Source organism: Lampetra planeri, chromosome 75 (genome assembly GCF_965212315.1).
Source record: "Lampetra planeri chromosome 75, kcLamPlan1.2.h2, whole genome shotgun sequence".
NCBI lineage: Eukaryota > Metazoa > Chordata > Hyperoartia > Petromyzontiformes > Petromyzontidae > Lampetra > Lampetra planeri.
The window spans coordinates 669376-682087 of NC_136180.1; the positions used below are offsets into that span (position 1 = coordinate 669376).

The 12712-nt window shown below is 50.4% G+C and overlaps 1 protein-coding gene across 1 annotated transcript in view; it reads left to right on the plus strand.

Annotated features, from left to right (window-relative positions):
- LOC144737917 (uncharacterized) overlaps positions 1–2321 on the plus strand; it is a 31663-nt gene extending 29342 nt beyond the window's left edge. The window contains exon 19 of the mRNA XM_078620797.1: positions 4–2321. Coding sequence (XP_078476923.1) covers positions 4–92 — 89 coding nt within the window. The 3' untranslated portion in view covers positions 93–2321. The remainder of the gene's footprint in view (positions 1–3) is intronic.
- The last annotated feature ends 10391 nt before the right edge of the window (positions 2322–12712 follow it).

Here is a 12712-nt window from a genome sequence, read left to right on the forward strand (position 1 = left end):
CAGGTTCAGCCTCTACCATCACCCAGCCCGGCGCCGGTGTCGAACCCAGGCAAGGAACTCTGAGGCTGAGAACAGCGCGGGCTCGGCGATAGCACGGCCGGGCGGTGCGCCCGCCCACGGCACCTACGGAGCCTTTGTCATCGGTTCGAGTGTGAGTGGGTGGGTGGGTGGAGAGATGTTATCTCCCTCGCCCAACGCTGACAATGCCTGCCACTGTATATTTGGAATTGCGTTTCTCTCTCTCTCTCATCATCATCGCGGTAGCTAGGTTGATGTTCACTACCTCGACTAGTATACAGGAGGTCGTGGGTTCAATCCCGGACGCTGACAATGCCTGCCACTGTATATTTGGAATTGCCTGTCTCTCTCATCATCATCATCGCGGTTGCAAGGTTGATGTTCACTACCTCGCCTAGTATACAGGAGGTCGTGGGTTCAATCCCACCCCTGGTGCCTTGCTGTATATTTGAAGTCTGCGTCTCTTTCCCACCGTGGTGAGATGTTATCGCAGGAGGTCGTGGGTTCGATCCCGAACTCTGACAACGCCGGCCGATGTAGAGAGAGTCTGCGGTCTCTCTTTCCCCATTGCCGAAGGGATATTTTCTCCGAGTTTTTCCCTCCGCATAAAATATTGACGTCACACGTTCTGAGTGTAATTGGCTTCCGCGTATACATTTCCAAGTGACGATAAGCCACTTTGTTGAGCCATCATTTGTGGTAGCCAGGTCGCTCGCTGTAAATTAGCTACGTAGCTTAGTGGTTAGCACCACGCTGCGCTCCGAAACCGGCAGAGACCAGGGTTTGATTCCCGCTCACGGCCACCAACACCAGTAAGCGACGATTATCTCAACTGGTCCTGGGCCTCCCCTAGGTCGACTCCGCCTCAACTCAGTATCCCGTGCAGTGGCGTGTCGTGAACATCGCCGCTGGGGGAGACAAAGGCGGACGGGCGTGGTGTTGGCCACACCTCCTCGTGTGCCACAGTGATGCCCTTCATAGGTGCTACTGCTGCACGCTACTAAACAGCACTTGCCCCAAACAGTCTGTCACAGGCTGTACGGGAGATCTTTGTTTGTGTGTTGTTAGAAAAGCAGATCCCTGGCTGTAATATTCAAACACCCTCTGTGTGCCTAGGATTTCTTCCTCGTGTCTCCGACACAACCATTATGAACCCCCTGTGAGAGAGAGAGAGACGCCCAGGGCTTGAACCCAGGCTCGCCTTGCGGTGCTAAGTTAAGGACTTGGCACGGCCAATTATTGCATCGTCCTAAATCTTTATTGTATTCAAATCTTTATTTTTGTAATTTGTCTTTTTACCTTATATTTACAAAGTGTTTGGCGTCTTAATTTGTTTGTGCTTCCCTAGCAACGTTGTTTTTAAAAAGCTCTTGTTAAAACTTAATACTTATGCTTTTAATTAATCTCTAGTTGTATTACAGAGGAGAAGGACCTGTGTGTGTATGTGTCTCTGTGTGTGTGTGGGGAGCGGTAGTGTAGGAGCCCTACGCTGCGACGCTACGAACACAATAATCCGGGTTCGATTCCCGCTCACGGCCAGCACCAGTGACGAATATCTGAGTCGGTCGTGGGCCTCCCCTAGGTCGACTCGGCCTCAAATGAGTACCTGGTGCAGTGTGTGTATACCCTCACTAGGGAGACAAAGGCGGCCGTGCGTGGTGCTGGCCACCCACCCCCTCGTGTGCCAGTGTTAGCGTTCATAGGTGCTACTACTCGCTAACAGCACCTGCCCCAACAGTCTGTTAAGGCGACATGGGGGGGGGGATCTTTGTTTATTGTGTGGATGGAGCGGTGGCGCGGTGGTTACCGCTACGCTACGAACTCGGGTCGCCAGGTTCGTAGCGTTCACGGCCTCTTAAACACCAGGAGTGGCAGCGATTATCTGAACCGATCCTGGGCCTCCCCTTATCCTCCGCCATATCCCCCACATATCTCTCCATCCCCTCACTTCCCCCCCCCACATCCCCCCTCTCTATGACCTGTGTTGAACCCCCCATCCTCGTCAATGGGACCAGTCTGAGTAAGCATGGTGGCTAGGGGCCGCTGTAGGTTTGGGATGAACGGGGATTCTATTTTGGCTTGGCCTCCCTCTGTACCACCGCTGATTTACATCGCCCCGTTTCCCCTCGGTGCAAAAATGGATGGAAGGTTTCGTTTTTAATTTTGTTGTCTTTATGATGATGATGATCATGATGATGCTGTTTTTGTTTCCCCACCCCCTCCACCGTGTAAGTATCCGTAGAGAGCTGGTGGTTTTATATTTGGTTTAAATAAAAAAGGTCCTGGTCCCCTTTTAAGCGTTACACACTCTCATCTTTTCTTTAAAGGAATTTATATTGCCCCCTTACTCAAGGTGCTTTACGCAGAATTAACAATTAGTAAGTATGGATGTGATAATGGTGGTTAGATGAGGTGAATGAAATAGATGTGAGGAAGCAATGGGTGGGTAATCTGTGGTGGTGGTGATGTGTGAATTCGGTGGAAGCGAAATTGATGGCGGTAAATGATTAATGGATTGAATTAATGGGGTTAATGAGTAATGGACATAATCAATTATTCAATCTAGATTTTAAGTTTTCCTGACTACAGGGATCCATACTCTTTGGCTCTTTCGGTAAAGTCACGTAGGTATAAAATAAATTAAATCACGAAGTTTCAATTGCAACACAAGCAATCATCATCAGGTGGGAAAAGCACAGCAAGAATTTTTTTTTGCCGGCTCCAACAAGGAGCCCAAAAACCGAGCAAAAAAATATCTTGCTGTGGTTTTCCCACCTGATGATGATTGCTTGTGTTGCGATCGAAACGTCGTGATTTATTTTATACCGACGTGACGTTACCGAAAGAAGAGTATGAGAATTATTATTCTGACAGTAAATTATGATGAATGGATTGCATGACTGGGAAATGTTAAGTGATGATTAAACTGGCTCGGTGTTTGGGCTCCTTGTTGGAGCCTATGAAGGTATTCGTTTTCTGTTTAGGTGGAGATCACCCCCCCCCCTTGTTCTGTCCTGTCTTGTCTGTTTGTTTTTCCGTACTCGAGGTTTTTACTTTGGGGTTGTATCTTCGCGTGCATATACAGTGGTGTTTCAGTTTTCAGTTTCATTTATTTGGTATAGCCCTGTGAGCCATTCGGCTCTTGAATCGGGTGCAACCACAACAAACAAAAAACTAAAACATGAACAAGAAAACATCTGAAAGTGACTATGCGCAAACATAAAAAGCCAGGAAAAAAACTGCAAAGTCTTCCACAAACAGAAGCGTCGTGCACCAACGCTGTGCAAAAATCCCAGTTTAAAAGACGATGCTTATGTATTATCAGAGCATGTTTGTTTGCATTTTCACCACAAGTACTTTCTGTGGTTAATGCAGTACAGTAAAACCTTGGATTGCGAGTAACTTGGTCAGCGAGTATTTTGCAAGACGAGCAAAATTTTAAAATAAATATAAATTTGATAAACGAGCGAGGTCTTGCAATACGAGCAGTACGTGTTTACGCTTTGTCTGCCGAGCGTCACGTGATCACAACTGATACGAGTCCTTTGATATACGAGTGCTTTGGATTGCAAACACGTTTCCGGAACGAATTATGCTCGCAACCCAAGGTTTTACTGTACTTGACTCCTTGCCAAAGGTTAATCTATTTGGTGTTTGAACATCTGAACACAACTGCTGCTTTATTGCCAGAGAGGGCGAAAACATAATCCTATTTTACATACTTTTGATACTGGCAAGAAAGGCATCCCATGATGTAGCTGCTCACGCAGAGTTATAAATGCTCTGATACTTGCATGGTCTTTGGACTGTTTGCCTTTTGGCGTTCTCTGATTTGACACTGGTGAGACATTGTGACAATATTCTTTGGGTCTTTCGGTAAAGTCACGTAGATAGATCGATGACGATCGCTTGTGTTGTGATTGAAACGTCGTAGTTTTTTGTTGATTTAATTTTTTACTAATTTGAACCTCTCTACGTGACTTTACTGAAAGACCAAAAGAATATAAATTCCTGCAGTCACGAAAGCTTTAAGTCAAGATTTAACATATTATGTTACAATGGATCACAGTTAATCAACATAAGTAGAATGTCCCTAAGTAGACAAGTCCCTGCCACTATCAAAGGTAAGAAAAATAGGAATAGGTTTTAAATTTCATAGCCATGCTTGTGACGTCTGGTTGTGTGCAGCCCATGGACTTGTAATTACCAACCATGCTGTTCCGTCAAGTTCAAGTTCATTTATTAGGTATAGCCCTGTGAGCCATTCAGCTCTTGAATCGGGTGCAACCGCAACAAACAAAAAACAAAAACATGAACAAAAAACATCTTAAAAGTGAATATGTGACTAAGTGCAAACAGAAAATCCAAGAAAAGACAGCAAAAATATTGGCGCATCATCCACAAAACATAGATGCATGCCCGGTCCAAGCAAGAACATCTGCTGGACTACATCGTGATGGAACAGGGGATGCAGGCCCATGCCCTTGACACCAGGACCTAACGTGGAGCTGATCTGCTCACTGGTCATTGGCTTGGCATCTGTAAGATGCACCTGCCATTCTTCCACGCCGGTGGTGGGTTTACATCGAGTACCCCCATTCAAACCCACAGCGGCGTGGTCTCAGCTAACGGATGAAAGTTGCAAGCGAGAATTTAATCATCGCTTGCAGCTGGGGTTGGCATCGACCCCCACTCTTGATGCCGAGGGGAATTGGGCGAGGTTTAGGACTGTGGCTCGTGTAGCTGCTTTGCGAGCACGGTCCAAACCTCCCCAGAGACATTTGGTTGAAGGAGGTGTTCCGGCTGGCTGAGAAAAAGCAACAGGCCCATTCCCAATATCTACAGCATCCCATGTCCATGAATGAGGAGGCTCAGAGGTGCGGAGCGCCTTGCGGCACTAAGTACTGGTCCGAGGTTGCTGTGGAGATGGAATCTTCAATAGCCCGCGATGATAATAAAGTAACTCCCACACCATCCTGAGGTGAAAGAAAGGTGATCCAATATTTGACCCCAGCAACAGGTTTGAAGGTTTGCTGAGCATTTCTTGAGATCTTCAGGGAGGGGAAATCCCACAGCCCAGAAAACATCATGGGGCAAAGTGGGCACGACCCTCCTGAGGCTGCCATGCCTCAAATATGTGTAGTGACAGAGAAAGGTCACTACTGTGTCGGCCCGTACGAAGGCTGGGGGCCCCAAGGGGGTGCCTGGGGGGTCACGTGGTGGAGGGATCCGGACCCTCCCAGAGGTGGGGGAAGTGAGGCGTGTCCTGGGAAGGGAGGCGTGGCCTGAAGAGAGCCAGCCACGCCGGGGCGGAGCCAACCACGCCAAACCAAATATAAGCGTGGTGTGAACGCAGAGCGATGCTGCTGTTGTACTGTACTCCAAGGTGAAGACATCTTCGGTCGTCAAGTCCCGAGTCGTCGTCCTGGGCCAGGCAGGCCGTTGCCTGCCTGGTCCAGTCTGTGTCGTGTTCCAGAGTGTTAGTGAGTTGAGGAAGGTGGTCACCACCTCATGTAGAGTGTTATATTATTTACCGTTTAATAAATAGTGTTGCCTCCAAGTTGCGTGTGTGTGCACCTAATTTGAACCTACTACATTTGGCGTCAGAAGTTGGAAAAATAAATATTGCTAGGTGTTATCCTAGGGAAGTAAAATGGGCACACGAAAAACAAATATACAACTCACCTGGACGCCTTCGTACAATGGGGACGGTGTGACGACCATCCTTCGGACAGCCCCGGGGATGGCAGCCCCGGTGACAGAGAGAGAGAGAGATGGCGCTGCGCGCGGAGCGGCGGGACTGGCACCACACTGCTGCTTCGCCGCCATCGGGAATGGAGCGACGGAGCCGCGGGGAGAGGACACCATCGTCGCTGCGGGGGCTGGCAGGGGAGGCCCGGCCATGCGGGCCACGCGGTTCCCGCCATTTCGGCGGCTGGTCGGGGCGCGGTTCCCGCCAAAGCGCCGCTCCCGCCATTTCGGCGGCGGGAACGCCGCTCCTGCTGCTGAAATGCCGCTCCCGCCGACATCAACGCCTGCAGAGGGGGAGTTCCAGTCTTCAGCTCGAGCGCAAGAGGTGGATGGGTTCGCAAGAGCAGGCCGTGTTCACCATGAAAGATTCTTCGGGCCGTCCCAGTGCTCCACCTTGCCGCCCTCCACTATTCACAGTTTGCCAGGCGAGTCGTGACATGACAAGCACCCGGCCCCAAGAAAAAATAATAATAATCTTCACCCATCTTACGTGCGCCGGGTTGCGATCGCGTGTGTTTTTTTTTTTAACTCGCTGGGTTGCGGAGCGTGTTCGTCCGGTTGTGTGCGTGATAAATTGACGCGGCGACCATGGGGGTTTCTGCTTGTAACAAGTGTTGCTGTTAATTACGGCGTCGAGATCGGTATCTTCTGGGTGTAGTTAATGATTAATTCGTGTTGGTGTCCCGAGCTCCGTTGATATCCTATATGTTGCCGTGTTAATGACTCGTGTTACATCGTTTTGTTGCGAAATCGCCATTGTTATTGTGTATACTGTATGGAGGTTCGCTCGTGATTGTCACGTGTAAGTGTAAGAAACTTTGATCGTCATTGTTGCCAAGGTACAGACCGTATGGAGCTTTGCTTGGAATTGTTAACAGTGTATGGAATGTTGGGTACTTGCTTGTGATTGTTTACTATGTACGGATTGTCTTGAGTATTGCTTGTGTGTGTTGCCATGTGGGGACTGGATGGAGCATTGCGCCAAACGATTTACTGTACGAACTTCGTATACTGCATATACTGTATTAATCAATTCGGCGATTCTTGGGGTTTGTGTATAGTTTTTTTGCTCTCAAAATTCGAATGCCCTGAGTCCCATGGTTAATGTTGAAGGGGATTTAGAAATGACAGGTTCGGTTTGTTTCAAACTCGCTGGTTGGTTCCTGTCCGTTGTTGCACAGATGATGTCTTTTGTGCGGGAATGCTCCTTGTGTTCTATATGGATCGGGGGTGCGTTTCCGTTAATTGCCGTCCAATTGCGTTGCTCTCTCCACTCGGTTGGTACAGCTGCATGCTGCAATGCGAGTCTCGGAGATGATGTGTACGGATACGGGATGTGAGGTGTATTGTTGTGACCATTGAATATTCGGGATCGTCACAAATTGTGCGTACCTGTTCGGCATTGGATCAGTTCTGTGGGGGATCATAATTCAAATTGTATGTGTTGTGATGGTGTTAAATTGCGATGGTGACATGCTGCCAGGGATTTGTAATTGTGCTGCTGGCTGTCACCTATCTTGGGGCGCAGGTCCTGACCAGGATGGCCCAGTGAGTGTTGCGTGTCTAACATGAACGTTGTGGTCCCGTCATGCAATGGCTGACGGCTTGACCTGACAGCCCGGAGATTGAAACACTCCGTGGTATGTCTAGCCTAGTGGGCTGTGCGCTCACAGGGCTCTGAGAGTGTGGTCCCGTCATGCAATGGCTGACGGCTTGACCTGACAGCCCGGAGATTGAAACACTCTGTGGTATGTCTAGCCTAGTGGGCTGTGCGCTCACAGGGCTCAGAGTGTGGTCCCGTCATGCAATGGCTGATGGCTTGACCTGACAGCCCGGAGATCGAGACACTCCGTGGCTTGTCTAGCCTAGTGGGCTGTGCGCTCACATGGCTCGGGGAGTGTGGTCCCGTCATGCTGTCTGACAGCTTGACCTGACAGCCCGGAGATCGAGACACTCCGTGGCTTGTCTAGCCAAGTGGGCTGTGCGCTCACATGGCTCAGAGAGTGTGGTCCCATCATGCTGTGTCTGATGGCTTGACCTGACGGCCCGGAGAGTGAGACACTCGGAGGTGCGTTGAAACAGTGGGCTGGAGATTCGTAAGGTTCAGGTGGAGTTGTCCTGTTACGTTGGGACTGTATCCCTCAGTTGTTAGGGTGCATGTTGTGCAATGAGTGAACGATGGGTCGTCTCAGCTCGGTCGGTACAGTTATATGCTGCGATGCGAGTCTTCGAGAGAGACTGGCTCGTCTCAGCTCGGTCGGTACAGCTATATGCTGCGATGCGAGTCTTGGAGAGAGACTGGGTCGTCTCAGCTCGGTCGGTACAGCTATATGCTGCGATGCGAGTCTTGGAGAGAGACTGGGTCGTCTCAGCTCGGTCGGTACAGCTATATGCTGCGATGCGAGTCTTGGAGAGAGACTGGGTTAAAATCCCACCGATATGGCCGACGTGTGCTACTGGTTGTGACGCCGCGTCGGAAAGGCGGTGGGGTGGTAACATGGAAATTCCCCCCCCGATATGGCCGACGCGTGCTACTGGTTGTGACGCCGCGTCGGAAAGGCGGTGGGGTGGTAACATGGAAATTCCCCCCCCGATATGGCCGACGCGTGCTACTAGTTGTGACGCCACGTCGGAAAGGCGGGGGGGTGCTAACGGGTGACTGTCATTGCATGCGTGATTCTAACGGGGGGGGGGGGGGGGGGGGGGCTGTGCTGGAGCGTAAGTGGGTTAGCCAGTTTTCATGTATAATTGTTGTTAATTCCCCGTTTTCTATGCGGTTCCCTTTTACCCTCGTCGATTCTGTATATATTACGTGATTGTATTTCTTATCGGTCGCCGGTCATTTATTGATGTTGTTGGTTCGGAGGCACACCTTTTCGATGTTTCACAGTTGTGTTACAGCCGGGGACGGCTGTGTGTTTATACAGGGGGGGGTGATGTAGTGACAGAGAAAGGTCACTACTGTGTCGGCCCGTACGAAGGCTGGGGGCCCCAAGGGGGTGCCTGGGGGGTCACGTGGTGGAGGGATCCGGACCCTCCCAGAGGTGGGGGAAGTGAGGCGTGTCCTGGGAAGGGAGGCGTGGCCTGAAGAGAGCCAGCCACGCCGGGGCGGAGCCAGCCACGCCAAACCAAATATAAGCGTGGTGTGAACGCAGAGCGATGCTGCTGTTGTACTGTACTCCAAGGTGAAGACATCTTCGGCCGTCAAGTCCCGAGTCGTCGTCCTGGGCCAGGCAGGCCGTTGCCTGCCTGGTCCAGTCTGTGTCGTGTTCCAGAGTGTTAGTGAGTTGAGGAAGGTGGTCACCACCTCATGTAGAGTGTTATATTATTTACCGTTTAATAAATAGTGTTGCCTCCAAGTTGCGTGTGTGTGCACCTAATTTGAACCTACATATGGAAGAAGTAGCGACCCCCTGTGAGTGGCTGGCTGAAGTACGGAGAGAAGGTGGTGTTTTTGTGCAGACTGCCAAATATGGCAACAGTCTGGACTATTGGACTATCCGCAGAAATGGAACGACGGCCCTTTTTAAGAAGGGGGACCCGCACAGACTCGCAACGACAGGGGCTTCTCCCTCAGTGTTCCGGGAACATTCCTAGCAAGCATTATTCAATATCGCCTTGCCAGGCATGCTTAATAGAGGATTGCGGAGCCCCAATGTGGTTTCAGGCCAGGGCAGTCCTGCGCAGATGCTATAGTGAGTATAGTCGGAGCCTTTCCCTGCTCACCTTCGGGCGTGACAGGAATGTCCTCTGGCTCCTACATTTGTAATAAATCAGCTCGACGACAAGCGATTGTGTCTCCGTATGTATTCCTTTGTCTGCTGGACAGCTCGCGTTCCGCTCAGTTCCTCCAGTTCCTCCCCACCAACCGGTGACCCCCCCAGCATAAGGTCTCATTACATCACCCCCCCAGTGTAAAAGACTAGCCGTCCCGGCGAAATTAAGGAAAGTCTATAATGCGAGAGACATAGTAACACAGTAACAGACAAGTGGAACAAGAGCAACACAACAAAGAAATGGTAATAATCAACGGAAGGGGAGGGATTTGGATCTGGTACGTGACGCCGGACCATCCCCTACATGACGCTTGTGCCAGGCTAGGTGCACTATGAGGCCACGTGAAGTATCGAGCGCCCGCTGGCAGGAGGTCACGGGGCAGACCCAGGTGCCACGGGTCGACTGACTGAGACGACTGGCCGATGCACCACCTGTGACCCCACTGTGCCAACTTGCTGTGCTTTAGCCACCCGGCGCTCCACTCGTTGTGAGCGTCGCTCCTCCGCCCTCTGTTGTTGGAAGGCGACTGCCTCCAACTGTCCAGTAGCGTCCTTCAAGAGCCTCCTCCACAGAGGCCGATCTTGACACCGCTGGTACCGGTCATTGGCAAGTCCACTCAGCTTCACGTCCTCCTGTACCACATCACTCCATCTCTTCTCTAGCCCGTACCGCGTCAGTTTAGCCCCCTCGATCCGGCTGAACAAAAGCTGTTTAGGCATGCACAAACACTAACACATACATTAATTATATAACATTATTAATTACACCAAACCCATATTTTTAGTTAATCACACTTAATTACCTGCATTAACATAATTGACCTAATTTTCACAATTTTTTATTTTCTCATCTTTCATTTTTACATTTTATTTGTTTTTTAGAACAATTAATACGTCACCCCCGTCACCCCCGTCACCCACCATTACCCAAAACCTCTGGCATACCAGGCGAGGCAGATAACATATTTGTATATCGAGGTGTCTCTGTAAAGGCTGCTGAATGACTCTCCATTGACGTTCCGTAGATTCCACTCTTTGTTGAATGTTCTTATTCTGTTAAACCTCAAAACACAAAAAAAATCAAAAGACTCACCACCACCACGTATCTATCACCTGGGTGGGTAAGCGGGTGAATGGGTGAGTGATTGAGTGGGTAAGTGAGGGAGTGGGCAGGTGAGTGTGTGAGTGAGTGGGTGGGTAAGTAGGTGGATGAGTGGGTGTGTGAATGAGTGAGTGGTTGAGAAAGTGGGTGGATGAGTGGATCGGTGAGCGGGTGAGATAACGGATGGGTGAGAGAGTGGGTGGGTGAGAGAGTGGGTGGGTGTGAGAGTGAGTGGGTGGGTGAGTGAGTGGGTCGGTGAAAGAGTGGATGGGTGTATGAGTGGGTGGTTCAGTGAGTGGGTGGGCGAGTTGGTTGGTAAGGGGGCGAACAGGTGAGTGAGCGAATAATGGTGTCACAGTTTGCATATCTTCAAGTTCCCGTTGGCGTCGAGGACGATAAGGTTAGATTCGTGTATAGTGAAGGTCAGGATGTTAACATCGGGCATTGGCTGAGTCCACGCCGTTTCATTCACAGCCCTGCGAGAAGAACAGAGACACCATAGACTCATCATTGCACCATAGACTTAGCACTGCCAAGCATAGTTTCAACACTGCCATCCATAGACTCAGCACTGCCACCCATACACTTGTAGGGGTGTTAACTACTCGCTGTTCGCAAACTGTGAGAGAGCGGATCGTAAACAAGGTTTTCCCGCTCAATCAAACGGGCAGGGACAAATGGGGTGAGATAGGATCCAAACGCCAGATTGGGAAGGACCAATCGGAGGGTCCCACAAGGTGGCCTGGGATTGGACAACCCGGCCACGAACAGGTATAAAGCCAGAGCGCTGAGAGCTCTTGGCCAGTTCTGCTACACGAAGACCCAAGTCGGCCGAAGACATCTAGGACCCTGGACCAAGCCCTCCAGCCCTTATCAGGGCTCGGGCTCAGTGTAGCCAGTGGTCGGGGAGAGATCCCCTTGGTCCAGCCAGAGGACGCTGGGATAGCAGGGAGATTAGATAGCCTGCAAGGTCCGGAGGCTGTGTCTCCTCAGGGTAACGGGTGAGGGGACCATATACCCCCTTTGTGTGATAGGGACTGTGTATTAAGATAATAAACAGTGTGTGCCATAAAGAAGTTTAGAAGTCCGTCCTTTACAACACTACACACTCAACACTGCCACCCATAGAGTCAGCACTGCTACCCATAGAGTCAGCAGACACCCATAGACTTAACACTGCCACTCAGACTCAACACTGCCACCCATAAACACAGCACTGCCACCCATAGACTCAGCATTGTCACCCATAGACTCAGCACTGCTACCCATAGACTCAGCACTGTCACCCATAGACTCAGCACTGTCACCCATACACTCAGCACTGCCACCCAAATAATCAACACTGCCACCCAAAGAATCAACACTGCCACCCATAGAATCAACACTGCCACCCATAGACTCAGCACTGTCACCCATTGACTCAGCACTGCTACCCATAGACTCAGCACTGCCATTCTAGACTCAGCACTGCCACCCAGAGACTCAACACTGCCACCCATAGCGTCAGCACTGCCACCCATAGACTCAACACTGCCACCCGTAGATTCAGCACTGCCACCTTCGACTCAAAATTGCCACCCATAGACTCGACACTGCCACCCGTAGAGTCAGCACTGCCACCCACACACTCAACACTGTCACCCATAGAGTCAGCACTGCCACCCATTGACTCAGCACTGCCACCCATGAGACTCAACACTGCCACCCATAGAATTAACACTGCCAACTTTATACTCAACACTGCCACCCATAGACTCAACACTGCCACCCATAGAATTAACACTGCCAACTTTATACTCAACACTGCCACCCATAGACTCAACACTGGCACTCATAGACTCAACACTGCCACCCATAGACTCAACACTGCCACCCATAGACTCAACACTGCCACCCATAGACTCAACACTGCCACCCATAGAATTAACACTGCCAACTTTATACTCAACACTGCCACCCATATTCTCAACACTGCACCATAGAATCAGTATTGCCACCTAACACTGCCAACTACAGACTCATCACTTCCACCCATAGGCTCAACACTGCCGATAGACTCAACAAT